Source organism: Quercus lobata, chromosome 9 (genome assembly GCF_001633185.2).
Source record: "Quercus lobata isolate SW786 chromosome 9, ValleyOak3.0 Primary Assembly, whole genome shotgun sequence".
NCBI classification, from domain to species: domain Eukaryota; kingdom Viridiplantae; phylum Streptophyta; class Magnoliopsida; order Fagales; family Fagaceae; genus Quercus; species Quercus lobata.
In genome coordinates, this window is record NC_044912.1 from 2,985,279 (window position 1) to 3,011,901 (window position 26,623).

General features: G+C 31.7%; 2 protein-coding genes across 13 annotated transcripts; one reads left to right on the forward strand and one right to left on the reverse strand.

Annotated features, from left to right (window-relative positions):
* Positions 1 to 328: 328 nt before the first annotated feature.
* On the forward strand, positions 329 to 3,285 carry LOC115959196. Its single transcript, XM_031077512.1, has 3 exons — positions 329 to 667; positions 2,099 to 2,213; positions 3,201 to 3,285. The coding sequence occupies exons 1-3, from the start codon at positions 425 to 427 to the stop codon at positions 3,272 to 3,274; spliced, it is 432 nt and encodes a 143-aa protein (XP_030933372.1). The 5' UTR covers positions 329 to 424; the 3' UTR covers positions 3,275 to 3,285.
* Positions 3,286 to 3,978: 693 nt separating this feature from the next.
* Positions 3,979 to 22,933, reverse strand: LOC115960252 (TMV resistance protein N-like). Of its 12 annotated transcripts, XM_031079049.1 has the most exons (12): positions 22,166 to 22,933; positions 14,517 to 15,612; positions 14,159 to 14,374; positions 12,448 to 14,043; positions 12,276 to 12,366; positions 10,708 to 10,821; positions 8,731 to 8,863; positions 8,259 to 8,330; positions 8,070 to 8,124; positions 7,642 to 7,747; positions 7,083 to 7,492; positions 3,987 to 4,678 (listed from the first exon to the last, which is right to left on the reverse strand). In XM_031079049.1, the coding sequence occupies exons 1-5, from the start codon at positions 22,657 to 22,659 to the stop codon at positions 12,292 to 12,294; spliced, it is 3,477 nt and encodes a 1,158-aa protein (XP_030934909.1). In that variant the 5' UTR covers positions 22,660 to 22,933; the 3' UTR covers positions 3,987 to 4,678; positions 7,083 to 7,492; positions 7,642 to 7,747; positions 8,070 to 8,124; positions 8,259 to 8,330; positions 8,731 to 8,863; positions 10,708 to 10,821; positions 12,276 to 12,291. The 12 variants fall into 12 exon arrangements, 1 of the variants encoding a protein (XP_030934909.1); XR_004085126.1 differs by lacking the exons at positions 12,276 to 12,366; positions 12,448 to 14,043; positions 14,159 to 14,374; positions 14,517 to 15,612; positions 22,166 to 22,933 and adding an exon at positions 10,958 to 11,291 and having other exon boundaries at positions 3,979 to 4,678; positions 7,083 to 7,479; XR_004085127.1 differs by lacking the exons at positions 12,276 to 12,366; positions 12,448 to 14,043; positions 14,159 to 14,374; positions 14,517 to 15,612; positions 22,166 to 22,933 and adding an exon at positions 11,221 to 11,245 and having other exon boundaries at positions 3,979 to 4,678; positions 7,083 to 7,479.
* Positions 22,934 to 26,623: the final 3,690 nt, after the last annotated feature.

The following is a 26,623-nucleotide window of genomic DNA, read 5'->3' on the forward strand; positions in this document are numbered from 1 at the left end:
AGATTTAAAGGTATACTTATAGTTACATATGCATGCATTAAAGTTCCAAAACATCATATTCATGAAAAACAACAAGTCCAAAATGTACAAAAAATTTTGCAATTGTCAAAGTAACTAGATAAGTAAATAAAAATAGGACCCACGTAAGAATCAATAAAAACCTGACAAGTCTACTATTTTGAAAATTGTTGTATCTGTAATATTAAATCATTAAACTTCATCAATTAGATGCCCCTAACCAAACATGAAGCTTAAAGACTATAACTATTCCCTTTTATTTAAAGGTTACACTAAACAGGAATGGGCTTTAACCTAACATAGAATGCAAGCAATAATAACCCACCTAGCCAAACACAAACCTTATCACCTAAACAAACAACACTGCACTTCTCTCTCTCTCTGTGTAAACTCCGATTGAATAAAAATGGCAATTGGGAAGAAGAAGTTGATGTCATCGGCGCCATGGAGGGGCGAAGAGGAAGCCACTGAAGAGTTCCAAGACGCGAAGCTCAAAGTCACAAAGCAGCAGCCTGGAGCCGAGTCAGTGATGCACGTGCCTCGCAAGAAGAAAGACAAGTCCAAACGCCACGACCATGACGATTACGATGATGATTCCCTCGTCGAGATTGACCCCCAGCTTCGCTACAGCTTTCAACGTAACTACCAGGTCTCTATTTTCTTGATTTTCATTTTTGTTTCTTGGTTTTTTTTTTCTTTACCCAGTTGAGAGAATTCTTGATTTCTTGCTTTAAATTTTGTTTCTTTGGTTACCCAATTCTTATTTTCCTGGCCACTTGCTTTAAATTGTGTTTCTTTGGTTACCCAGTTGAGAAAATTCTGGATTACTTGGTTTAATTTGTGTATCTTTGCTTAACCAATTCTTTGTTTCCTGATTACTTGCTATTGGTTGTTTAAAGTTCATGTCTTTGTCATTAATAGTGTACCCTTTTGCATTGTTGGGGGATTCCTGGTTGTTCTCAATTGTGTGCTTTAATAGATTTGAGTTATGTGTTATATGAGAGATTTTTAATTTGTTTAAGGATGAATGGGGAATGTGAGCTCCTACCAGTTGGCCAATGTGTTGCAACTCTATGATATCTCTGGGTTAAACTACTCAAAACCTCAGTATTACTATAATACGCCAAATTAGAAATACAACTGGGGATAACCCATTGTAGTAGTGGTTGATAACTTCTACCCAGCAGGGAAAACTGAAAGCAGAAGGAAAGAAAGAAGAAATTTATTCTTGTAGTGGATGAGAACTTTTACCCAATATAGGGTTTCAAGTTGATAGAACATGGCAGGTCATTTTGTTTCAAACAATTAGAGTAATAGTTAAATGATTAAGCTCACTATTTTCTAACAGTTTAAGCTTTTGTGACATCTGATAGTTTATTATAGTATCAAATGAGGTGGTCTTGAGTTAACCCTATCTTTGTTCTACCCTCTCGATTAAAAAAAATTCACAATCAAATCTGTTGGGCTCTACTTATTAAAGGGGAGTATTGACCCACTTGTGAGAGAAAGTGTTGTAATAATGGTTAGATGATTAAATCTACTATTTCTTAATTGTTTAAGCTTTTGTTATAAGTGGTAGGGCAATTAACATGAGGTTGAAGCTTCTTATTATTGAAGCTTCATATAGTTGATTCTTAATATGGTTGAAGCCTCAGTTTTGTGAAGTGAGGTTACATATTTGTGCCTTCTATGATGTAGATCACTGAAATTGATTGAGGGTTTTTTTTTTTTGTGTGTGTGTGTGTGTGAATGCCATCAATATCCACATTGTTATTATGGGCAAGGGCATGTCTGTAGGATGTATATCAATTAATTGATATAGTCTTTATTTTCATGTTCTGTTTTTCTGTTGCTTGAGACTTTTATAGCCTATCCATCACTCACTGCTTGGAATTATTCAGTTTACATCTACTTATAAAAAAAAAAATTTATTCAGTTTACATCTATGTTTGTTTGGCTCTCAATAATATCTTTACTCCTCTTTTCTTCTTCCATCTGCTAACTTTGTATAATTTTGCATCTAAATCCGTTCATAATTGAGTTTGTGATATGATACTTCTTTTGAGTTTTGTGTATGCAGTTTCTTCAACGAGTATTTAGCATTGACACCATTGTGAAACCTCTTCCACCTGCCATGGCCTACAATGTTTCCCGCAACTTGAACTTCTTCACTTGCATTTTCACGCAGTTTTTTGGTGAGTATTGATTACTTTAGGTAGGTTGTTATGGGTTGTTAGTGGTGGGATAAAAATGTAATTTCAATGATAATAATTAAACAAATTATTAAATTTCAGAAAAGCAATTAAATAAAAGTGCAGAATAAAAGAAAGGTCTTACAATTTGTTGTTCCTTCTTCTGTAGTAGTACGTGCCTACCCTCTCTTTCTGCCCACATAATCCTCTTCTTTTATAGTCAAGAAACCCTAATTTCTTATTTGCCATTGACAAAGAGAGAAAGAGCTCTCAAGGATTTTAGAAAGAACCCACCTCATCTCTATAGAGAAAGGAATTGACAAATATAAATCTAAAATATGTGAAATAAAAAAAATACGTAAATACTAAATAAAAATAGTCACAATTCAAAATTCCAAATTTAATTAGCCAACCTTTTTGAGTTTTAATAAGGAACCAAAACGTAGCTCTTCTGCAGCTTCTGTTTTTGCTCCTTCTGGCTCTTTTATTTTTCATTTTCTAGTAATCTATTTGTTTCACTGAACCTAGAGTTATGCAATTTCTGGAGCATAATGAGTATGCTTGTGGAGCGTCTGAACCTTTTTTCAATGCATATGCTATCAAGTCTATAACTTTACTGGAAGTTACAATGGGCTTGGCTCCTACATCTTTTAGAAGGGCTAAGAAATATAAATTCAGGGAATACAACTGGTTTAGAGAGATTTTCAATGTCCAATCAAGTATTTTAACTTGCAAAACTTTTAAACTCAGAATTGGTAAAGACATTTCACATGAGTCTATATTTTGGTTTGATCTTTTCAAACAATAGCTAACTTGGTCTCATGATTGCACCCAAGTTCTTTGAAAGTGAAAATATATATATATATATATATATTGTTTCATGTGATCAAACCTTTGACATGTTCCCCTTCCATTAATGCATTGATGATTGTTATAGAATAGCTGATTTTTCGATTTGTAATGTAGTTTATGTGATTTGTTGTATTGCAGATCCAAAAGGTATAGCAAATGCCCAAAAATCGTTAGGGATAGGACAGGAAGAGAAAGCTCGTCGCGTTCGTTGAAAAGAGATTAATAAAAAAGGAAAAGGAAGGGAAGGGGGGGGGGGTAGGATTTAGAAGGCAGTTGAAGGCTTATTGTTGATTTTAGATGTAACTGTTTAAAATTAATCTATAATATCTGAAGATTGAAAATGTAATCTAAAAATTCAGTGGAACCCCCTCATAAAAATTTTTGACTTTGCAAATGGAATTGCATCATGAGCTATATGAGAGTTTCAATAAGTTAACTGGTGATATTTATTGAAAAAAAAGAACGAGTACTAATGAGATTTCTTAAAATGTTTTGCCTAACCTTGGATGAAACCAAATGCTCATGTTTTTGCAGCATGGCAGAAATTAACCCTTTTTTTTGCTTGAAAAGACTAGGTGATTTTGCTTAGATCCTTTTAAATTGGAAATCAATTAAGCAAATTTCAACCTTCCATTAACAAACAAAATGTATGTCATTGTAAACTTCATTTATCTTCTTATCATTACCCTCTAGCCAATTTGAGCCAAGTTTTTATGTTAAAAAATTATTTTAATGTGACCCAAAAGACACATGAAATATTTTGCATTATCGTGGGGAAAAATAAAAACAATCGAAGTATATAACAACCTTTACATAAGGAAGAGAAATTTCAATTTCTGTATTTGAGAGAAGTTTGACAGAACAATCCATTTGTAGGGCACCAAAAAAAATAAAGCATGCTACTCAATCAGAACCATTAGATAGTTAATTCAATTGCTCTTATTTGAATCTAAAAGGAGAGATGAATATGATTTTCACGCAAAGACATGAATCTCTTATATGATGTCTTACAATGTTAATGATTGCATGTAGTTGCAACTAGCTTTAGTCCAGAAAAGGTGTTAATTTAACTTTTCTTTTTGTCTTCTCTTTTCTTTTTGGGTATGGTTTATAATACAAAATAATGTCTGAAGCGTTGGCTGGTAGTAGAGTCCAAAAATGTTCAAAAGACTTTGAAGCAACAGCAAGACCCCAACATCTGTAGCAACTCTCTTATGCACAAAATATACAACCACTAATGTTCTCCTACTTCTATGCACTTGTTGCCTTCAATCAGCACAGCAAGTTGCCAAGGAAACCTTCTTCTCAAAAGGAGTTCCTCCACTCTTAGAAATGATGGAAACAAGTCTACAAAAACCAAGCTGTATAGCCTTAGTTAATGCTTTCCGAACAGGGGCATCTAGCTGCATGCCATTTGGTTGCATATGGAAGAACTGCAACAGCCTGCCAGCACTTGATTTGGCTACAAAGCCAAAACCACCCCGTTCACACTATCTCTGCTAGCGTCCCTAAATTGTCAGCAACACCTACAACCCTCCACAACTTGATACACCTGCCTTGGTACTTTCCTGCAGTTACTTTGATCTGCTTGTTGTGCATTAGAGACTTGTGCAGACCTACAAAACAAAGCATTAGCACTTCTTTAGAAGCAATTTTGCACCGTTAAACATCAATCTAGAGAACATAATATATTCCTGTTTTTGAAAATTTGGATCCTCCATCCACTGAGCCAACCACCGCTTCAAAGAGCAAGGAGAAATGAACTCAGTTCTAAGGCTCAAATCTATCCAAACAATACCTTCCAAGCAAGATTGCAGTTCAAGAATAAATGAACCAAATTTTCCTCTTCCTCACACAATTACTATCACTCACAATGTTTCATTTCACTATTCTGTTTTAAACAATAATTCCTCATGCCAAACTCCCACATAACAATTATTAACTTCAAAGGAAGCTTCAATTCTCACAGATGTCTCCATCTAAGAGCTATGACCCTCCAATGAGAATCCATTACCTGAATTCCCCCACTTTCAACAGTAGCTTAATTTTGATATCAAAATGTGTTACATTGAGGCGATATATGTTTATTAGTAGCTCCTCACCTTGAGAGAGGGGTGGCTAAAATTTGAGCAACCACTACACTACTTCAGGAGAGTATAGCTCCCTAATCAGGTCCTGTGTTCCAAGTCAAAGTGTAAATTTTTGTGTTGACCTTGCATTGACCCATTTTTCAGAAAGATTAACTAATGGGGCAAAACTATTTTCAAACATGTGAGAGAGTAAGACACATGCATGAGTAGATTCTAATGAATCAAAATCTTTTGCTGGTGTTGGTGGTGATGGGATGAATATGCTTTATCATGCTTTTATGAAAACCTTTTTTTTTTTTTTTTTCATTTTTTGGGATTAGTAATGTAGTGCAAATTTGATGACAATTACTCCTACACATTTTGTGTAATTTCCTAGTGCCCAGCTATATAAAGTCCTACTCGTTTTACTTTTTTGAAAAGCTATAAACTTATTTTTATTTGTATGGCTTTCTTTCTATCTATTCACAATCAAGGTTCCATCATGATGTATCACGCATAAATGCTTTAGTAGAATCTGGAAACTTTATGACTAATACATCCACTAATTAATTTAGTATTAGCAGTGTAAAGTAGCTGAAGAAAGTGTTCAAGCAGGTCATATTACTTTAGTTTTCTTTAATCATACATTCGAAACTGATAGGGTGACTTGCTTAGTTAAAAACTGAAAATGAAGATAGTAAAGTATTTTGGGGAAAAAAAAAGTAAGAGCTAGGAGCAAGCAAAGTTTGTAATCGACATCAAAATCATTGATATTAGAGCTGCTTTGACATCAACTGAAGAATCTTTACCCTTTCAAACTAACAACTATGCCTCTTTAAAATGAATAATGGGATCACTCTACAAATAACGTCATTGTTCTTTAAAAAACTGAACATGCCAATTAATGAAAGGGTGTCCAATAAATCTAGTAATAGTAACTTAATCTATTTCATGCCTTCTCATGATGTGACTTCATTGGTTCCATTTCTTTTCATTGAATAGTTTGTTGATTTTTCATATTTTAGAGCAAAACATTTACATTTATATGAGGTAAAAGTAAAAATGTCACCATATAGGATTATACATAACAGCATTGTTTGTTAATTTTTGATCTCTTTGAGTGATGTTGCTATTAATCTTTGCCCTTTTGTACATAGTTCAGACCTTTCACTGTGACAAAATGTACGATGAAGATGCTGAGAGAAATGTGAGCTTATTTTTTATCTGCTTTAAATGCAAGCCTTGCAAGGCAATGCTTCTTCCTTAGCTAGATTCGTTTATAATCTAGTAATTTTCTACTTTGCTATAGATATCTCTTGAGTTGCAACTTGCAACTATACGAATATTTTTCTCCTGTAAATGTTTGATAAATTACTAATTAAGTAATTATTATGTTTTTGGGTGAATATGTAATTAACCATGGAATAAGAGCACGAAATCCTTAGTTCAATCCTGTCTCTACTCTATCTTTAATTTAAAATGTTAAAAAACCCACAAGTTAGGCCCTACTTTTTAGGAAGGGATTTAAGCTTGCATGTGAGGGGAAGTGTTAAATTATGGTTAAATGATTAGATTCACAATTTTTTAACAGTTTAAACTTTTGGGAGAAACGGTAATTTACTAATGCTATCCAAATTTGACTAGCCTTGTTGATTGACATTCCAAGCCAACTCTCAGGCTCATTAGCATTACCTGTGGGTATAAAATTTGGGGGGGTAGAAAATACCATTTGAGCTACAAAGCTCATTGGCAATTTTGACTATCTATTAACATGTGGAGAATATCAACTAAACATGAACAATTTTTGCTGAAAGTAACTCTAAAGTCCTACCATTGAAACAAATTGGCTATATATTATCCAGGCTGCTAAAGTTAACTCTCTTTTAATAGAGTTACAAGCCCAAAAAATGTTCATAAAAGAGTTACAAGCAAAATTAACCAGGACTCTAACCTCATTAGTGACTCCTGTACACAGCAAATGTACACCACTGGCATTCTCCAACTTCCTTGCACTTGTGTTCTTCAATCAACGCACCAAGTTGCCAAGGAACCTTCTTCTTTTCCACAGGTCCTCCAATCTTCCACTAACCAGAACAACCTGGAAAATATGCTTCTCAAACAGTAAGCTTTCACTTTTTTGCATACGGCATTACTGGAACAGGCTGAAAAATTATCTGCCAGCCCATGATTTAGCTACATAGGCAAAACAACCCCATTTGCATCTGCTCTGCCAGTGCCCCTCAACTGTCAGCAACACTTGCCATCCCTCCACAACTGGACACACTCCCCTTGGAACTCTCCAGTAGTTACTCTAATCAACATGTTGTGCATCATAGGCTTGTGCATACCTACAAAACAAAGCTTTACTGAGCATTAACACATGATAAGTACACTTTTTTGCACCCTCAAACATCACTGTGTTGAGGTTATACAGCCCAAGCAAGACTTGCTTCAGGAATGAACAATCGAAATTGTCTTCCTCACTGCATAAGACACTTGGTTTCACTCACTATGTTGTGTTGTATGAGGCCATAGCAGCTTATCAGTAACTCCACAGCTTGAGATAGCTAAAATTTGAGCAGCTACTTCTGGAGAGTACAGCTCTCTAATCAGGTCCTGTTTTCAAGCCAAAGTGTAAAGATAAGTTTAAATACCTATTAATACTAGTAGCTTATTTTGACTTGATTGAGGGATTACTAAAGTAAGGTTTTTATAACTTAGCAAAATAATATTTTTTTATTATTGAAAAAGATTGACACACACATACATGACAAAACTTAAATTCTAGACAAAACACATCAAAATAAAACTGTAGGATCTTTCCACTACAAAATACAATACATCAGGCTAAAAAGACAAAACTAAGCAGAAAAATATGAAAACTTATATTCTGGATGTAACGCATCAAAACAACGATAACAATTAGAGCAGGGCTTACCAATCAAAGCAGGATAGCTTCTCTATTTTACAACCTTTTCTGCACAGTTGCTTGCCTGATTGAATATGCACCAGAGAATTAGGTTAGTAATTTATGGCTAAGTTTGTTGTAGGCTCAGGTTTAACTTCCGTTATCCTTTGATTCTAATTCTAGTTGAGTCACTTTGATAGGGTAGCCAAGCTAAGTTACCTATGGAGATCAAGTCTTCTGGTTTGTTTTATCCTGTGAAATGAGCATGAACAGTTTTGCCCTGCTCATGATCTGATATAGGTAAGTACAAATTTCAGTCAATAATTTCATTTAGAGTTAAAGGTATAAAAGTTAGAAAACTTCAAGAACATCAAGAGGAAATAGCACAAAATTTATTTGGTAAAAACTTAAACAATTAAAGAGCAGTACTAGGTATAAAAAGAGTTTTAAACTATTACTATTAAAAAGTAACGGGGCATTTACATGTGGTAGTACCTGTCTACTAAATTATATATATAAGAAAGCACAATAGAAAAAAGATATGTCATAGGGCACCTATTAAACTCCTAAATCTCTGAAGTAAAAGAGGAAGGAGAAGAAAGAATGAACAAAAGAAATATCTAAATAAGAAATCAAAGGAAGAAAGATATGACACTTTAAAAATGAAATTCAAATATTATAAAGGTCTCACCAATTCTTCTTCACAAGCATTACATGGGAAGATGAAGTCTTTGATGATTTCCCAACATTGAATAAAGGCATCAGATGGCTAAGGTCATTTAGTAATAGATCCAAACGCGCTTCTCTTGTGGTAAATCACAGATCTGACAAGACAGGTCTAACAATTGAGTAATATGCAGTCATTCACAACATTTTTTTGGTGACGCATAAAATTGGACTAAATGCTTTTAACTTTGAAGATTGTCTCCTGTGAGAGCTTCTCAATTAGTTGGTGATGGCAAATCTATTAATATATAGGTACAAGCTTAGGTTCCCAATGCTGATAGTTTAAGCAGTTCACCAAGAATATTACTGCTGCTGATGCAGACCTTTCACTGTTGATCAATGAACTGATCAATTGCCAACAACATGACAATTATTTGGATATATCAAGAACATGGTAATGACTTGGTCATTGAAGAAATTTTGCATATCAAAATTAAATCCCCATTACGGTAAGTTATGGTCAAGCTCCTCATGGTTGAAAATTTTGAACTGTCACTAACAATGATTTGATTCTAAAGATTGTTGCATTATGAGAATTGCAATAACAATGTCCTCAAACATGCTAATACAAGTCATTTTAGTAACTTTATGATTGTTGTCGTACTTTTAAATAATAAAAATTCAGAGAAAAGCAAAAGCAAAAAATAAAAAGAAATGAATAGAAAAATCAGTTATTCTCTTAATCAGAAAAAGAGCATCTGCTTTGGTTTCAAGTTAGTAAACAACCCTAAAAAACCTTCAACAAGGGAGGAAGCTAGACACAACCTGTAGGAAGACTAATTATTCCGATACGATCAATTGTCAATAATGTTGATATTTGGATTATCAAGAACTTGTTTTAATGATTTGTTCTTTACAGATATTTTAAATATCCAAATTAATTCCTCATAAAAGTTATTATCAAGTTCCTCATTGCTAAAGATTTTAAATTTTATAACTACATTTGATTGTAAAGTTTGTACATTTTAGAATTGGAATCCTGACTGTCTTTTAGCTAATAGCAAGTGGAGTGGGGAAAAGTTATATAACTGTTGTCATACTTTAAATTGATAAGAATTTTCGGAGCAAATCAAAAATAAAAGGAACAAGAACTAGAACAGAAAACGCAGCTGTTCTCTTAAACAGAAAAAAGAAAAAAAAAAAGAAGCATTTTCTATGGTTGAAGGTTAGTACACAACTTTAGAGAACTTTCAACTAGGGAGGAAGCTAGATGCTACCCCTAGCTAGACTAATCATTCTGACTGCAATCTATGCATGACTTCACATATATAATATGTAATGAGATAAAAAATAATTTTGATTGTAATGTTTGCAGTGGCATGCATATATTGTTTTTGCACCTTGAAAAATTTCAAAACAATGACAAGAGAAATTAAAAAGCATACAACGGACTGCACTTATCTTTTTGTCTCTTGGCCATGTGACAGATTCACCTCATGAAATAGTCCAATGATCCAACATCAAGGGGGCAACTAGCACAAACAAGTAACACAATCGCTAAACCAAGATGACCCTAATCATTGTTTATTTCATAAGACTCTGTTTTTTTTTATGTGTATCAAATTAGCTAGGAGTATTGCTTTGTGTTTTTTGATTAAACAAACCAGAAGGGAGTTTGAATAAGTGCTAATAATTAACTAAGGTACAGCTAGCAAGAAACTTTTTTGAAGTTAAAATTAACCCAAAAGAGTACAAGTATATGCCAAAGGAAAGGGAAAGCGATGATGCATCAACCAACAAAACTCAAATTAAGAAGGATGGTGACTTACGGGCGATAGAGAGAAAAGCGTTGATCAACCTTCTGGGTCACTTCACAAAATTCCTTCCAATGAAAAAATCTCAGGTCACTAATCACTCACTTGACTCCTCACAAGCAGCTATGGACATGCATATTCTCTATTTTTAAAAAAGAAATTGGATCCCCGCAATTTCCATCTCCTACCCTTGCAACTCTCCTCCAACAGGATTGGTTGCAGTTGAACCCTCTCTAAAGGTCTGGATTTGCTTTTCTTGCTGTTGTTGAGGCTTTTCTTTGTTTTTTGAACTGTTAGTTACCCTGCACATTGAAATCAAACAAACTTTTAAAAAACATGGCCACATTAGTGGCAGAGAAAGGCTCTTTCTTCACGGTTGCCTTGTTCCTATAAGTCCAAATATACCATAAGATAGAGACAAAAGACAACGAGAAGTACTTTAAGTTCTCTAAATTGCCCTGATTTCTCTTCATCCATGCCTGAATCAAGTAAGGCTGAATGAAATTAGTTCTAATGGACAGATCAAACCAAACCAGATTTCTCTAGATGACAAGGGAAAAAAATAAGGTCTAAGGTTTCTGCATCTTCGACACACAGGAAAAAAGTCCTCACAAGTCTTCTCAATTCTGCCCTCACAAGAAGAAAATTCAATAAAATCCTCCAAAAAATGACAATAATTTTAGAAGGTGATTGTAACCTACAAAATGGCTCCAATGCTCAAGGTCTTCACTTATGGTTGTGCTAGTGAGATCAAAAAAGGACCTGCAGGCATGGTTTCTACGATTTCTGCTAAGCAACAGCCAGTATCCTTTTCAACCAAATAAGCACCAGATTTAAAATGAGACCTTATGAGCTTGTTAGTAACACAAACATGAATTTGTAAAATTCTCTCAGAATCATTTTGGCTATAGAGTTTTCAAACGTATCCAGAATTCCACCCGGGCTAAAAGTATCTTTGAGTAGCACATCTGCCACGACATTTATAGAAACTAAACAGTTTCATAAGACACCCCTTTATTGACATGCAAAAAAATTGGAACCGTATGTATATACTAGGATGTCTATAAAGGTATATTATCAATTTACTATGAGATGTAATAAATCAGGCTAAAATGGCAAAACAATGAAGAAAATGTGACAAAACTTAAATTGTAGGTGAAATGCATCAAAACGACAATAACAAGTAAAGTGGGGTTTACAAATCTAAGTTTAATCTGAAAAAACCTGGAAAATTTCAAGAATATCAAGAGCCAAAGAACAATAATCATATGTCAAACACTTCCATAATTAAAGAGCAATTATAAAATGAGTTTTAAAGTATTAATATCACAGATAAATGAGGTGATTATATTGCAGATGGAGGCAATACATGTGATAGGCTACAGCACCCTTTCCATTCAAACTTGACATTATATATATTCTGTTAAGCTCCTAAATGCCTGGGGAGGAAAAAATAGAATAGGGAAAAAAAAAGTCTTGCTAAGAAAATGCAAAGGAAAAAGATATGTCTATTTAAGATGAGATTTGGCAGCAACTTCCAGTTTTGATGTTTACTCACTTTTAATCACATTAAAAGCATGCTTTTAAAACACCAACAAAAGCATTTTCTTGCCGTTTTGTTGTCAAATCGTTAGGAGTCTCATTTACAACTCTAGTCAAACATGTGGTGGGCAATCCATTAATAAATGTATAGTAAAAGAAAAAGAAAATGCGGAAACCAACAGAACTTGAATTAAGAGGAAAGACAGTGACTTACTGGGGAAAAATGTTGACTAATAATCCGAGCTTTCACTTTCACTATAATATACATACCAATCGGAGCCCCCGTACTCACTTGACTCCTCACAATCAGACTCACTTGACTCCTCACAATCAGACTCACTTGACTCCTCACAATCAGAGCTTCCTTCTCCACTGGGTCCAGCCATATCAGAGCTTCCTTCTCCACTGGGTCCAGCCATATTGTAATCAGAGCTTCCTTCCACTTCCACTGACAAACTGTCGAAATTATGATGGAGAACATCCATGTCAAGATCTTCTATGTCTTTCTTGTATATCATATGGAACCCCCATTTTTTGGCCTTCACGCTTTCAACTTTAATGCTAATCTGACTGAATCCATTCACGTCACCTTCCGACAAAAATTTATTTGATTCCTCGTTGAAGAATTGAGGAGTCACATAGACTAGCTGAAGGTGATCTGATGAAGCCTGATTACGTGAGGTAATGGCAATAGAAATTCTTTTTCCATTGGCTATCAACGAATAGGCAAGCGTGGGGCACACAACGCAAATAGCAATTCCCACGTTCTTACACAAATGAGAAGGTAGTTTTATTTTCACTTCTTTCCCCATGTTTTGGTGGCTAAACCACTCAGGAATTTCACTTCCAGGAAAAACAATGTTATATGACTTTTTTAGGACTGAGAGAGGGAGAGAGGGAGAGAGGGAGAGGGACTTTTTTATCCCTGAGATAAACCAGTCTGTGCAGCTTTGATTGTCAGCCAATTTAAAGCAATTTTGAAGATTGAGAGATGGTTCCAATGAATCGCTTGGTTTTAATGGATCTGGTAACATCTCCAGTGAGATACAACCTTTTGCCTCAACGAGTTTAATATTCAATGGAAGCTTTGGCAATGATCGAAGACTTGTGCAATTATTCAAGTACATCCATTTCAATTTCGAAAGTCGAATGATGCTTTCCGGAAGGCAAACAAAATCATTTCGACTTAGATCCAACAATTCTAAAGAGAATAAGGAACCAATATCATTGGAGATTGCCTTGAGATTGCAGTCATTTAAATACAAGACGGTCAAAGAAGACGCAGGTGATAGAGATAAAGAAGAGAATAGCAAGTCCGGGGGTTGAGGACTTGTTGGCTTTGAATAAAACGGGAGGAGCTCATACCTCGATTTATTAGATGATAACCCCTTACATTCTGTTAATACTAGCCGATGAAGATGTTTTAAGAGACCAATGGAAGAAGGGACCTCTCTTATAGCAGTTTCCCACAAATCCAACTCCTCCAGACTTTCGGCATTCCCTAGGTTCTCTGGCAGTCTATCCAGTTTTGTGCAAAACTGGAGACAGATTTCTCTAACCAACTTTAAATTAAAAATGGTATTAGGTAAATGCACAAGATTTTTGCAACCATATAAAAACAAAGTATCAAGGGCAGTCAAATGCTCAATTGACGTGGGCAGTGTTGTAATTGCAGTATGACCTAAATAAAGGTTGTGTACACGTTTCATGTTTCTCCCGAAGCCTGGAATTTCTGTTAATTTCGAGCACCCAGTAAAATTAAGTTCCGTAAGACACTCTATTTCAAACTTGTTTGGAAGACTTGTAAGGTTCTTGCAATATCCTAAATTAAGAATAGTAAGCTTTTTATGAATTCCAATTGATGGGTGAATCCTACGTAAATTTATACAATTTTCAAGAACCAAACTCTTAAGATTTGGGACGTTATTGATGTCTGGGCCTTCAGTAAGCTTTAGAGCATTGAATTTCAAATTCTCAAAACACTGTTAAAAGCCAAAAAAGAAAAAGAAAAAAAAAAAGAGTAAAACAATTAGCTTCTACAAACAAACTTATTATCAAAAAAAAAAAAAAAAAGTAGTATAAGGGTACCTAAATTACCTTTGATAGGAAACTTGATGTCAACGATTTTGAATGGTACTCTTTCCATTCAAGAACTCTTAAGCTACTAGGAAGATGTTTGAGACCATGCATAAGTTGAACACCACAAATTTTAAGCAATTCTAGATTTTGCATCTTTGAAAAGGCCTCAAGATTCCATTCTACATTTTTTGGTTCATGCATCTCTAGTCCTATGCATTGAATTTTCTTTGTTCCCTAATAATAAAAACAAGAGGGATTAGTATAAAATGTATAATTACTAGACTAATATAATTTAAACTCCATTATTATTTATAAAAAAAATGTTGAATAATATAATAAGATATATGCTTATTAGTTTCTTTCAATAACCCCTTACCGTATTTTCTGTCAGCACATTGTTGATGTCGTCAAATGACCACAATCTACTACGTTCCTCAGGATCTTTGCACTCTTGACAAACTATATGTTGGCCCATATCTTGTAGTAAATCATGCATCCACAATTGATTTCCATGCAATTTAATGAGAGACTTATCAATGAGATCTCTTAATCCAGTTTCAGGATAAAGCCCAAGATAGTGTATATTTATGTCAAAATCTAAATGCTTGTGATTAAAAAAGCATGCGATATTTAAGAAAATATTCTTCTCATTTGATTGTAGTCCATCAAAACTTATTTTAAGCACATTGAGAATTTTTCCTTTGTCACAAAATTCAATCGTGAGCTGTTCATATTCACTTTTCCATTCAGCAATGCTTTTTTTGAACAAGAAAGAACCCAAAACTTCAAGGGCCAACGGAAGCCCCTTACAATAATCTACAAAATCTTGAGATAGCTTTCCATAATCTTCAATTGGATGGTCCATTTTAAAAGCTTTCAAACTAAAAAGTTTAAGAGCTTCATCATGATTCAATTCTTCAACCTCATATATTTCATTTGCTTCATGCAACTCCAACAAATGCTTATCTCTTGTTGTTATCATAATTCTACTACCTGAACCAAACCAACAACGCTCCCCAGCTAACTTATTCAATTGCTCTAAATCATTTACGTCATCAAGAACAAGAAGAATCTTTTTGTTACGTAACCTACTTTGTATCATGGAAACTCCAGTATAATCATTGTGCACCTCCAAATCTCTATAATTCAAAAGTTCCCTCAAAAGTATTTGTTGTATCTTATGTAAACCACATTTTATAGATTCTTCCCTAATATTAGCGATAAAACTACAAGCTTCAAATTTATTGGAAATCATTTCATAAACAACTCTAGCAAGAGTTGTCTTACCCATTCCTCCTGTCCCCCAAATTCCTATAATGCAAACATCATTTGACTCCATAGCTAAGTGTGACTTCAATTTCTCAACTCGGGATTCCATTCCTATTAGTTCTGAGAAGGTATGTGTTGAGAAGGTATTATCCAATTTATTTAATATCACTTCCACAATGTCTTGGATACATTCTGCCTCAGACCTACAAAGAAGAGAGAACAATAACTGTGAATCTGAATCTATGGCATTAAGTTTAGTAGGTTAAAACTGAAATTGGGACAAATAAATGTAATTGGTAATTTTTTTATTTTATTTTGTTTACCAATTATGTAATTTACCATTTTTATTATGTAATCCTAAAATCCCTTTCTTTCTCTCTCTCTCTCTTATACCTTTCTTTCTCTCTCTCCCTCTCTCTCTCTCTCTCTCTCTCTTATATTATATCTCTTTCTCTTCTCTGGTTCTCCCTCATCTTCACTCTCATGCAAAATTATCTAATGACTATCCAAATTACCATGAGATCCAATTCAACATCATGGAAAATAAAGAAGCGAAGGAAACGCAACCTATCTTCTAGCAGCCTCTAAGCTCTTAAAAAATTTTGATTAGTTGTTAGAATCCAAGTATCAGTATTCTGATTTCTGAGTCTGAACAGGCCCAATTTGAGAGAGAGAGAGAGAGAGAGAGAGAGAGCAATGACCAAGCCATTTTTGGATTGACAATCTCTCTGGGATTATCAGACCTACAATCCGAGCACTAATAAAAAACATGACAACCCACCAAACTGCTACAGATCGTATTTGAAGACTCACAATACATTTGATTAGACCATTTTTTTGGGTGCTGCATTAAAGTATATATGTCATTAAACTTTGTTTTTATTTTCTTCCTCTCCAGTTAGACAGAGAGTAGAGGCAGCCCAAGGACTCTCCAGTAAGCCACAAACTAATCATTAGACAGATGTTAACAACCCTAAAATAAATTTAAGTCAACAAGCTAGATTTGCAATGAACATGTAAAAGTCTTGCAACAAATCCAACTAAGAAACCAAAATACTTATCTATTCCGTATGAACCAATTGTTTTCCCTAGACCTAGATTTTAACCATCGTTGCTTTACAAATCAAGGAAGATCATGACTTTTTCTTTTTCTTTTCTAGTTGAGTTAGCCCTTAGGGAGATTTAATCTTACTAGAGAGAGGATAAGCGATTTTAGAATTTTCTCAAACATGAACTCGCGTAGAAAAAGGAAATTTGAGTTTATTTTTATCTATGTGGCGGTACTGTTGCCAATTCGTGTAACAGGAAAAATAATTTTTTATCATCCTGTTTAACACATCAGTTTTTTTTTCATCCAAGAGATAATGACATGGACTAAACTGACACAACATTGAAAATGTTAAGGACCAAATTGACACAATTAAAAGGTTAGAGACCAAATTGAAATATGGTGTTCCCAAACTACTGAAGAGGATTATATAAGCTATCGAAAATTTAGGATAAAGCAACAACCCAAACTACTCTAGTAAAATTACTCCAAAAGAGTCTTAAAAGCACAAAATTAATTATATGATTCAGTATGAAATCTTGTATTACATGGCAGATGTGAACTTTCTTTTCTATCCAATTCACAATAAAAATTAAATATGAGCCTTTTATCATGATTCTACCATCCTGTGATTCAGTATGTCACCATGAACATGTATGTAGGTATGTTTACGGTTCAAAAAAGGACTAAAGATAAGGAGTATTCTTTTTATTATTTAATAGAAAGAATTATGTCAAATAGGATTACCTATTTTTCTAATTACTACAACCATCATTAGGCCCCTCCCCGCTATAAATGTAGTTTAGTGTATAATATATTAAAGTGAAAGTTCAATAAAAAGCCAAATCATTATGTATATTAAATTAAAATGAAAGCTAAAAAGAAAGTTCAATTTAGAATCGAAATTAGATTCTAAATCAACTCCAATTTTGTGCCAAGTATCCTTTTAATTGCCCACAATTTGATGCCAAGTTTCCTTTTTAATTTCTCACTAATTTCTTGACAAGTCTCTATATTTTAAAGGAGGCTTCAATTTTTTTTTTTTTTTGAGAGGAAAGGAGGCTTCAATTTGCATCAACTGTCTTCCATCTCTCACTTATAAAAAATTTAATAAAAAAAAAAAAAAAAAAAAGTCATTCATTCCGTCTCACATTTTGCATCAAGTGTCGTTACATGTAAATTCATGAATTTGAGAATAAAATTTATACATATATGTAAAATTTTAAATTTAAAGTGTCATTACATGTAAAAGTTTATTATATGTATATGTAAAATTTTGAATGTATAATACTTACAACCTATTCAAAACTATTTTAAGTCCACCTAAAACTATTTCTAACCCCTTTTATGTAGATCCCATATAAAACCACTTCTAATCTTTTTAAGACTAATTCAAATTTCCTTGAAAAATTATAATTGGACAAATTATGAATTTTAACGTAAACGTATATCCTACTCTAAAACTGGGTTATTCATATATTATTTGAAAATGAACACAAAAAAAACAAAAAAAAAAAATTATTGCATTACAATAACAAAAATTAAGTAACCAAAAAAATTTCTTGTCTTTTCAAAAATAAAATAAACAATAATGAACAATTTGCATGTTTTACCAAATAAAATTGTTACAAGGATTTTTTAAGAGTTGACAAAATATAGGAATGACCATTAATAATATTAAACTTTTTTTTTGAGGAAGAATAATATTAAACTTGTGTAAGAATTTTAATATGCATCTAATTATGTTTATTTTTAAATGTATACATGCATATGAATAAGGATAGAAGCTAATTAGATTCTAATTACACTTAAGTTTGTGCCAAATATCATAACAATTAGATTTCACATACTCTAATTTTGTGTGAATCGCCTAAATTATTTCTAACCTATTCAGAACTATGTCAAGCCATAAAATGATCACTTCTACTAATTCTACTTGAAGCCCAGTAAAAACTAGCTAGTTCCACTCATTTTAACCATTCCAAGTTTTCTTTAAAAGAAAGAAGAAGGGTAAAAACGCCTATCGTATTTTGTTATATAAAAAAACTATTATTAATTTAAGGATAAATTTCAATGAAAATTCGTATTATATTCTAAAAATTGCCTATTCCTTTTCATTATATCTTCATAATAACTCAATTTTCGTAACTTACATGAAAACTATAAATAGGGAATAAATTACATACATGACAATAACAAAAATTATGTTAAGAAAGATTATTAATTAAGCATATAGATAATTCAGCAAACAACATTTTATTTTCTTTTAACTAAAATAGTACAATTAATAATGAGTAATTTACATCTCTTGCAAATGTTATCCTTACAAGATTTTTCAAGAATTGATAAAAATTATAGAAAGTAATATCATAAAATTAGATAAGAACCTTTAATATGAATCTAATTACAAGTTTGTAACTAAATGCGTCTATATTTATATACAAAGAGTTACATGCTAGTAAAAAAATTGATTTGAAGCTCTTTCTTTCATTAAAATTTTAGTTTGCCTAATTATTTTTTTTATAAATTTCATTAACTCCTTCACTGCTTTAAATGTAATTAATTATGGTTCGATTTCAAAAGATAACTGTCTCTTCTTCAATCATTCCCCCCCCCCCCCCTCACTTCCCATCTTTTTTTATTTTTTTTTTTTTTTGTATCTTTTTAATTTGACAAGTTTAAGCTCAACATATTCTGTTCTTCAAATTTTGTTATTTACCTTTTAACTACTATTTTTTTTTTTTTTGAAACCTACTTTTTACTTTTCAACCACTTAATGATAGCTGTTTTGGTAATTAAAATATGAAACCAACAAAAACTATATTTTTGTTGTTCGTTGGACTAATTTTGTTATATGTTTGGGCTCAGGATCAAACTAGGGGGCCGAGAAGAATTTGGGCCAGATACTAAAATTCCATGTAAACATATAGAGTATTCACCTAGCCTTACTTTATTTTATATATATATATATACTAAATTTATGTTGACATTATTTTCTTTCTTAAAAATAAAATATTGACATTATTTATTTTACATTTAAATTTTTATTCTTTCTTTATATACCTTGAAGATGAAAGAAAAAAAAAAGGGTAATGATGGTTTTTCAATGAGAAAGGAAGAGAAAAAATTTTAAAAAAAAATTAACAAAAATTAGTATTTTAAATAAAATATTTTGTAAAATAGATAATTTGATATTAAAATTTTTAAAAAGTGAATAAATAAGATAAAAAAGTAAATTTTTATACTAAAATAGACCTAACTTTTAAACAAGCTGATGCAAATGCTTTAAACGCGTGTAAAAGTGTAAAAAACGCTACTAAAAAAAACCACGATTTTGCCTTTGATGCGGAAGTAAAAGGGATTATATTATTTTTTGTGTTCTTAGTATTTTTTTTAACAAGTCTACTAAATCTATCAAAAAAATCATTATAATAAAATCTAAAAAATAAAAGAGCCGACTAAATAGCCTTGTTGACCATTAAACAATGGAATCTTTCTCTTTGTTTGTTTGTATTGTACACCAAATCATTAACTGTTTTAATTGTTTCAATTGTCGCCCTTAATAAGTTACTGTTAACTACAAAAAACAAAAAATGACATAAATTGTGACTTGATGTTCAATATTATTCCATGCAAAATTACAATATATTTGGTACAATATATGAGAGTTTTAGAATTATATAACAATCGGTCATTTAGTTATTGTCACCAAAACATTCACATTAAAATTAGCTATTATTATATAAGATCATGTCAAAATCACATCAAATCATATATTATAATACTTAAAAATTAGGGTTAATTAAACCAACATTCCTTGAGATTTATTGAGATGACACTCGTCCCAACAACATTTATATAAATAACACTCATTCCTCTTGAGGTTTCTATAAATCCAACATATAAGTCCTACTTTCCTGCTCTAGATGGAAGATGTGTTACAAAACATTACTCATTTACTTTAGGCAATTTAGCCTTGTTTGATTAATGAAGTTCATTTGTCTTCTTCTCAAAAAAGAAAAAAAATAGTCATACTTGATAAATCTCCATATTCATTGATGAACCCATATAAGTGTGACCCTTCCTGCTGGGACAATACACAGGACACGACAACTTACATGTCTTATTTGTGATGTTGAGTTTATTCTTTGCTATTTATATAATGTGAGCAATTTATACACAGCTTTTATTTATGTTAAGATCCATAGGACTTTTTTATTTGTTGTATTATTGTATAAATTTGATTTATGTTATACTTGCTATAAATAACTCTTTTCATGGTTAGATCCTAAAGAAATTTCACTTCTTCATGAATTTATCTTGAATTAGGATTGTTAGGTTCTAAATATGTAGTATGTTGGAAAACCGAGAACAAAAACTAGTCTAGAATAAGATCTTAGTGTTTTTGAAGTGGTTTAGACATTGCTCAAGTTGTTGTTTGGGTTTAATTTGGTGTTCGTTGGTCTAATTTTTGTTATATGTTTGGGCTTAGGATCATACAAGGGGGCCAAGATGAATTTGGGCCAAATACTAAAATTCCATGAAAACACATAGAGTATTCACCTAGCCTTACTTTTTTTTTTTTTTTTTTTGGAAATACTAGTCCTACTATTATTATATATATATATATATATTTTATTCTTTATATTTATATATATCTTTGTGTTCACCTAGTTTTACTTTTATTATATCTTTTTTTCATTCTTTTTTTTTTATGAGAGGAATCTTTTTTTCATTCTTTATGTTTAAAGTTTTCTACCATTTCAAAAAAAAATTTTAAAAAAAAGTTTTCTAAATGAGACAGCTTTTTTGACTGGGTGGTACAACTGTACAAGTGACACAAATTGCAGATAAAGTAAAAAAATAAAAAAGAATAAAAGTTCTAATACACATTTACACACGCTTGAAAGAGTACGATTTTGGTTGAAATGACTTAGGGTCACAGTTATAGTTGCTTGTAAAATAATAAAAAAAAAAGTACTACATTTTAATTAATCAAGTCCAAAATTCGTCTGCCGCTTTGTTTGGTTGAAATGACTTGTGCAAATATTTTTTTGTGTTTTTTAATATTTTGTAACATCAGGAAAAAATAAGTTAATGAAAATCTATGTTTAGTTGATAGAAAAATTATGAATTATTTTTAGAAATTGTTTTCACTAAATTTTTTTGAAAACAGCTCTACCTCACAGCAAATAAAATAAAATAAAGAAAATTAAAGAAATTTTTTTTAACTCATTTAAGGATGCTACAAAATGAGATGACATTATAAAAAATATTATTTGAAAAATAACTCATTTTTTAAAAATTTTCATTATCGAAACAAACCGAACATATGTCAAGTAATGTAAACTCATAAGCCATGTAAAAATATATAGCCATTATAGTTACCATGTAAATTTATGTTCATATTATTTATTTTGTATTTAGTTTTTTATTTTTTCTTTATATATCTCAAAAATGAAAGAAGAGAGGAAATGTTAGTTTTTGTACTCGAAAGAAAGAGAAAAAAATTTAAAAGAATCAAAAAAATTTAATATGAAATATTGTGTGAAATAGATAATTTGATGAATGGTATTTTGAAAAATAAATAAGATAGAAAAAGTAGACTCCTACACTAAAATAGACCTAACTTTTTATACAAGATGCACATGCTTTACACGTGTGTGTAACAGTGTAAAAAATGCTACTATAAAAAACCACGATCTTACCCTTGATGTGGCAGTAAATGCTTGCCGGATAATTTCCCCACTTCTCTCATAGCATCCTTCCATTTCTGGATCTTCTCTCTGTCGATTTTGTCATTTTTCTGATGTTTGTCAAAGTCTTTTTCAAATGGCCCAGTCTGGTTCCGTACGTCGGAGGGATCTACATGGTAAAAGACGGGCACCACTTCAAGTCCCTTATTTTTTTTGCATTCAATAATTTCAGCAAGTTCATCCAAGCACCACTTGGAATCGGCATATTTTTCTGAGAAAACAACGATTGCATACTGGGAATTTTCTATTGCTTGTATGAGCTCAGAAGCAATTTCTTGTCCTAGTTGGAGTTTTTCGCTGTCTCTAAAGGTTTCAATGCCTCTCAATGTAAATGCCATGTATAAATGGTCTGTAAAGCTATGGCGGGTGTCCTCACCCCGAAAACTGAGAAAAACAACGTAGTTCGAACCAGGTAAAGAGGGTTTTTCGGAGCCAGTGGAAGCCATTGGAAACTAAGTAACAAGCTTTTTTGTGGAAAAGTTACAAAGGAAGTTGCAGTGCAAGGAAAATGGAAACCTGGAAAGAGAGTTATCAGAGCTTTATGAGGTCTTACTTTCTGTAAGAAGAATGCCCTATGGCAAGGAACGTAGAGCTAGCTCTAGAAAGATGAATAGATAGAGGTGTAGGCAACGCTGGTATGGGAAATATGGACTGATAGGAACAAGTTTATATAGACAGATATCAAAGGCTTGCACTTGGCTTAGAACGCAGCACAGCAACCTGCAGACCGCAGTGTGAACTTGGCTTAGAATTAGGAACTTTCGTGGAAGCGGCCAGCGAGAATGATGACCGGGTTATAGAAAGAAGAGTTATTGGAAAATTACTCTTTGATTGGTCGGTAGGGAACATTTGGATTGTGGGAGTCCTTCCAAGCAGTTTCCTGTACATTTACTCTCTCTCTCTCTCTCTCTCTCTACCTATATTATTGTCAATTTGATTTATATTACCTTCAATTTGCAATAATTTAATCTTTACCATCAACTCATTAAGAAAAACTGATTTAAAATTGAAAATAACAACAACCAAATTGATAATAACAAAATGTAAGGAATCAAATTGACAATAATTAACCCTCATTGAAAAAAAAATGACAATAACCCCAAACTTTAGTGGCTAAAATGGTATTTTCACCTAATTAATATATTATGTACATTTTCATACGGCTTATAAACTCTTTCTACCGTTTACATTAAAAAAAAAAGTTCCCATCAATGCTATAAAGGGAAAAAAAATGTTTGAGAGTGATGTACCGTTCTTTCTAATTGTGATGAACGGGTGGTGGTACCAACTTTTTCTTAATCTTAGAATGAAATTAATTATCCTACTCATTAAAGAATAAATAAACTAGAAAGAAATATTTAAATATTATTCAAAAAAAAAACTAGAAAGAGAAAATTGATAAAAAGAAATATTTAAATGGGTCTAGGGAAAAAAATAGAGTCTTGTATAATCTTGTATAAGGATCTGTGAGAAATGAACTAAATTTATAAAAAAAAATTAAAAAAAATAACTAAAAGTATATATTATATAATAAAATTTGGATATTAAAAAAACTATAATTTTATAATAATTGTGCATTATCTATAATCAGGAAATACCTAAGTGGGGCCCAAAGGGGCTCGAGCCCCCGGGTCCAAAACAAATATATATATTTTTTTAAAGTTATTATATGTTTAATTTTTGTAGTTGGATGTCCTTCTAAAATCTTAGGGTTTTCTTCTCTTCGATAAGTCTAGTTAGCCTCATCCAAATAACAACTATCCAACCCAAAAACTTAAAAAAATAATAAAAACATTCACAAGTATTTTAGCAAAAAGAAAAAAAGAAAAAACTATTTTACCACCAAAGAACCAAAAAATCATAGGTTATTAGAAAGATTAAAACTAAATTTTTTACAATTACAGTAAACTAGTATAAATATCAATAGACTATAGCAAGTTGTTAAAATAAAATAAAATATTTAATTTTAACAATATATACAATAAAAAATATATATACATTTTCAGCTAAAATCAAGTAGTGTGGCATTCTCGTAAAGTTTGAGCCCTACCAATTGTCACGTCTCCTCATTTAATGAAAAGTTTAATGGCGCCAACGGCTATTTCCGGTACAAAGGACTTCATTTGAATAAAGCAATAAGGATAAATGTTGCAAATGGAACCGTTGGAATGTAGAAACAATAAGGATAAATGTTGTGGAAATGTAACTCATGGGCAACCTCCTAGTAAGCGAGGTTTTAATAGGTCTTATAAAAGAATGATAACTTTTAATCTTTATTTTTATAGAGAAGATTTCTTGATTAATTGATTACTTGATATAGATTATTAATTTGACTATGAGAATATTTCTAATGGAAAAAAGTTACACTTTACATAAACTTAGGGAATATATGACAAAGACATTCTGATAGAATCTGATGGGGAAATTCATGAATTTGTCATTATATGGAGCTTAGCTATAAAGCATAAAGTACAATATATCTATGGAAATGGAATGAGCTGCATAAATTGCTTGTGTTAATGGTAAATACAATTTTTTTTCCTTTTTTTTATATGATAAGAGTTAAGTTTATAGTATCAAACCATCAATTTTATAATAATAATTTTTACAAAACCAAGCTCTTAGATTTTCTTTTCCTTTGACTTTTTAGTTTTTTTCGTTTTGAGAGGAGAGAGACATAAAAAGTAACAAAAATACAAATTTTCCCTTGTTTTTAATAGAGGTGGATAATGAAAGACAAACAGAGCTAACCTCAGGTGGGTAAAGTGCCAATTTTTAAATCACGGGTAGGCAAAGTGTTTTTCGGGCAAACCACAAGTTGGTAAAATGTAATTTCCCCTTGTATTTATTTGCTTTATATATATATATATATATATATATATATCTATCTATCTATTTATATCTGATGAGTAAGTTGTATTGTATTTTCTTAGTCAAAATTCCACTTATAAATCTCAATAATGATTTTTAATAATTTCATAATCATCAGTCAGTTTATATCAGTTTTTGTTAGACTCATAAAATGATTAAATTATTACAATTTTAAACCATATAGTAACCATTTGTGCGTCTAAACTTTTAAGGAAAAGAATATCATTTTTTTTAAGTTTATATAATTATTTCCAAATTTTGTTAGTTATACATTTTTATGAAAAAAAAAAAAAATCAAAACATAAATAATTTAAAGTTAAACTCATAACGCTTTTGAAAGGTAGACAATCGGTTTTGTATCTTTTTCCTCTTGAATTATACTTTTTTCTTCTATATTTAATTTGATATACAGGAAACGAATAAGCTTGAACAATTGGTGGTACAAAACTTTCCTTGTGCACAGTTTGAGAAGAAAAAACAACAGAGACACAATAATTGAAGAGGAAAAATATTGGTATTAAGTTGAAGAGTTGAGGAAAGTTGTAGGAAGTTTCCTGATTGGAATTAACTTCTTGGTGACTAGCTATAAAAGTTCTGTTCATATTACTTTTTGACAAATTATAAAATTCTATTCATATTGCTTTCTTTTTCTATCTCTTCAGAATTTAGATATCTATTCAAAAACTAGATGCCATTGTGATATGACACGCACATAATTGCTTTCTTTGTGCGTGTGTGCTAAGTTTGAGAGGAGAAAATAATAGAGACAAAGCGTATGTCATTGAGAACTTGTGGATAGTAATGGTTACTACTTTAATAAATTGTTGATTTTTGTTCATGTTAGAGAGTTTAGGAAAGTTCCTCCAAAGTTTCCGAATTGACTCTTAGTCCACTCTTAAAAATATCAAAATTATAACTTTATTTACGCTTTTTATGATGTTCATAAGGTAAATAAGTCTAGTCATAGCAACTTATCTTTTGGATCCTATCAAAAAAAAAAAAATTTAGAAATAAGTCATTGACTATTATTCGAAGCAATTATGTGACGTTGTGACGATTAAATAAATAAAAAAAATGACGCGTTGTGATAATGGTGAATTCTATAATTAATTTAGACGGACCTGAATTCCCTAAAAAGAAAAAAATGGACCGACCCAAGAAAATATGTATTGATTTTTGAATTAATTTATGTTCTTAAACTGTTGATAACAATCATTTTTAAATATTAATAGGATAATAATTAATATTTATTATTAAAAATTTGTCAAATAATCATGGCTTTTGGATATTCGTGAATGAGTTAACCAATTTTCTTATGTCAATGGTTACAATGTTACATGTTGGACAAAGACATAACGATTCATGAATAAGTTAAAATGATTTTTATAAGTCATGGACAGGGACGGAACTGGGATTCGAACCTAAGGGGGCCAAAGCTTAAAACAATTTTTTTTTTAATGAAAATAAAAACTAACATCTATTTCATATTCAACAAAATACTATATATAAAATAAGTGTTTCTTAAACATTTCAACACAT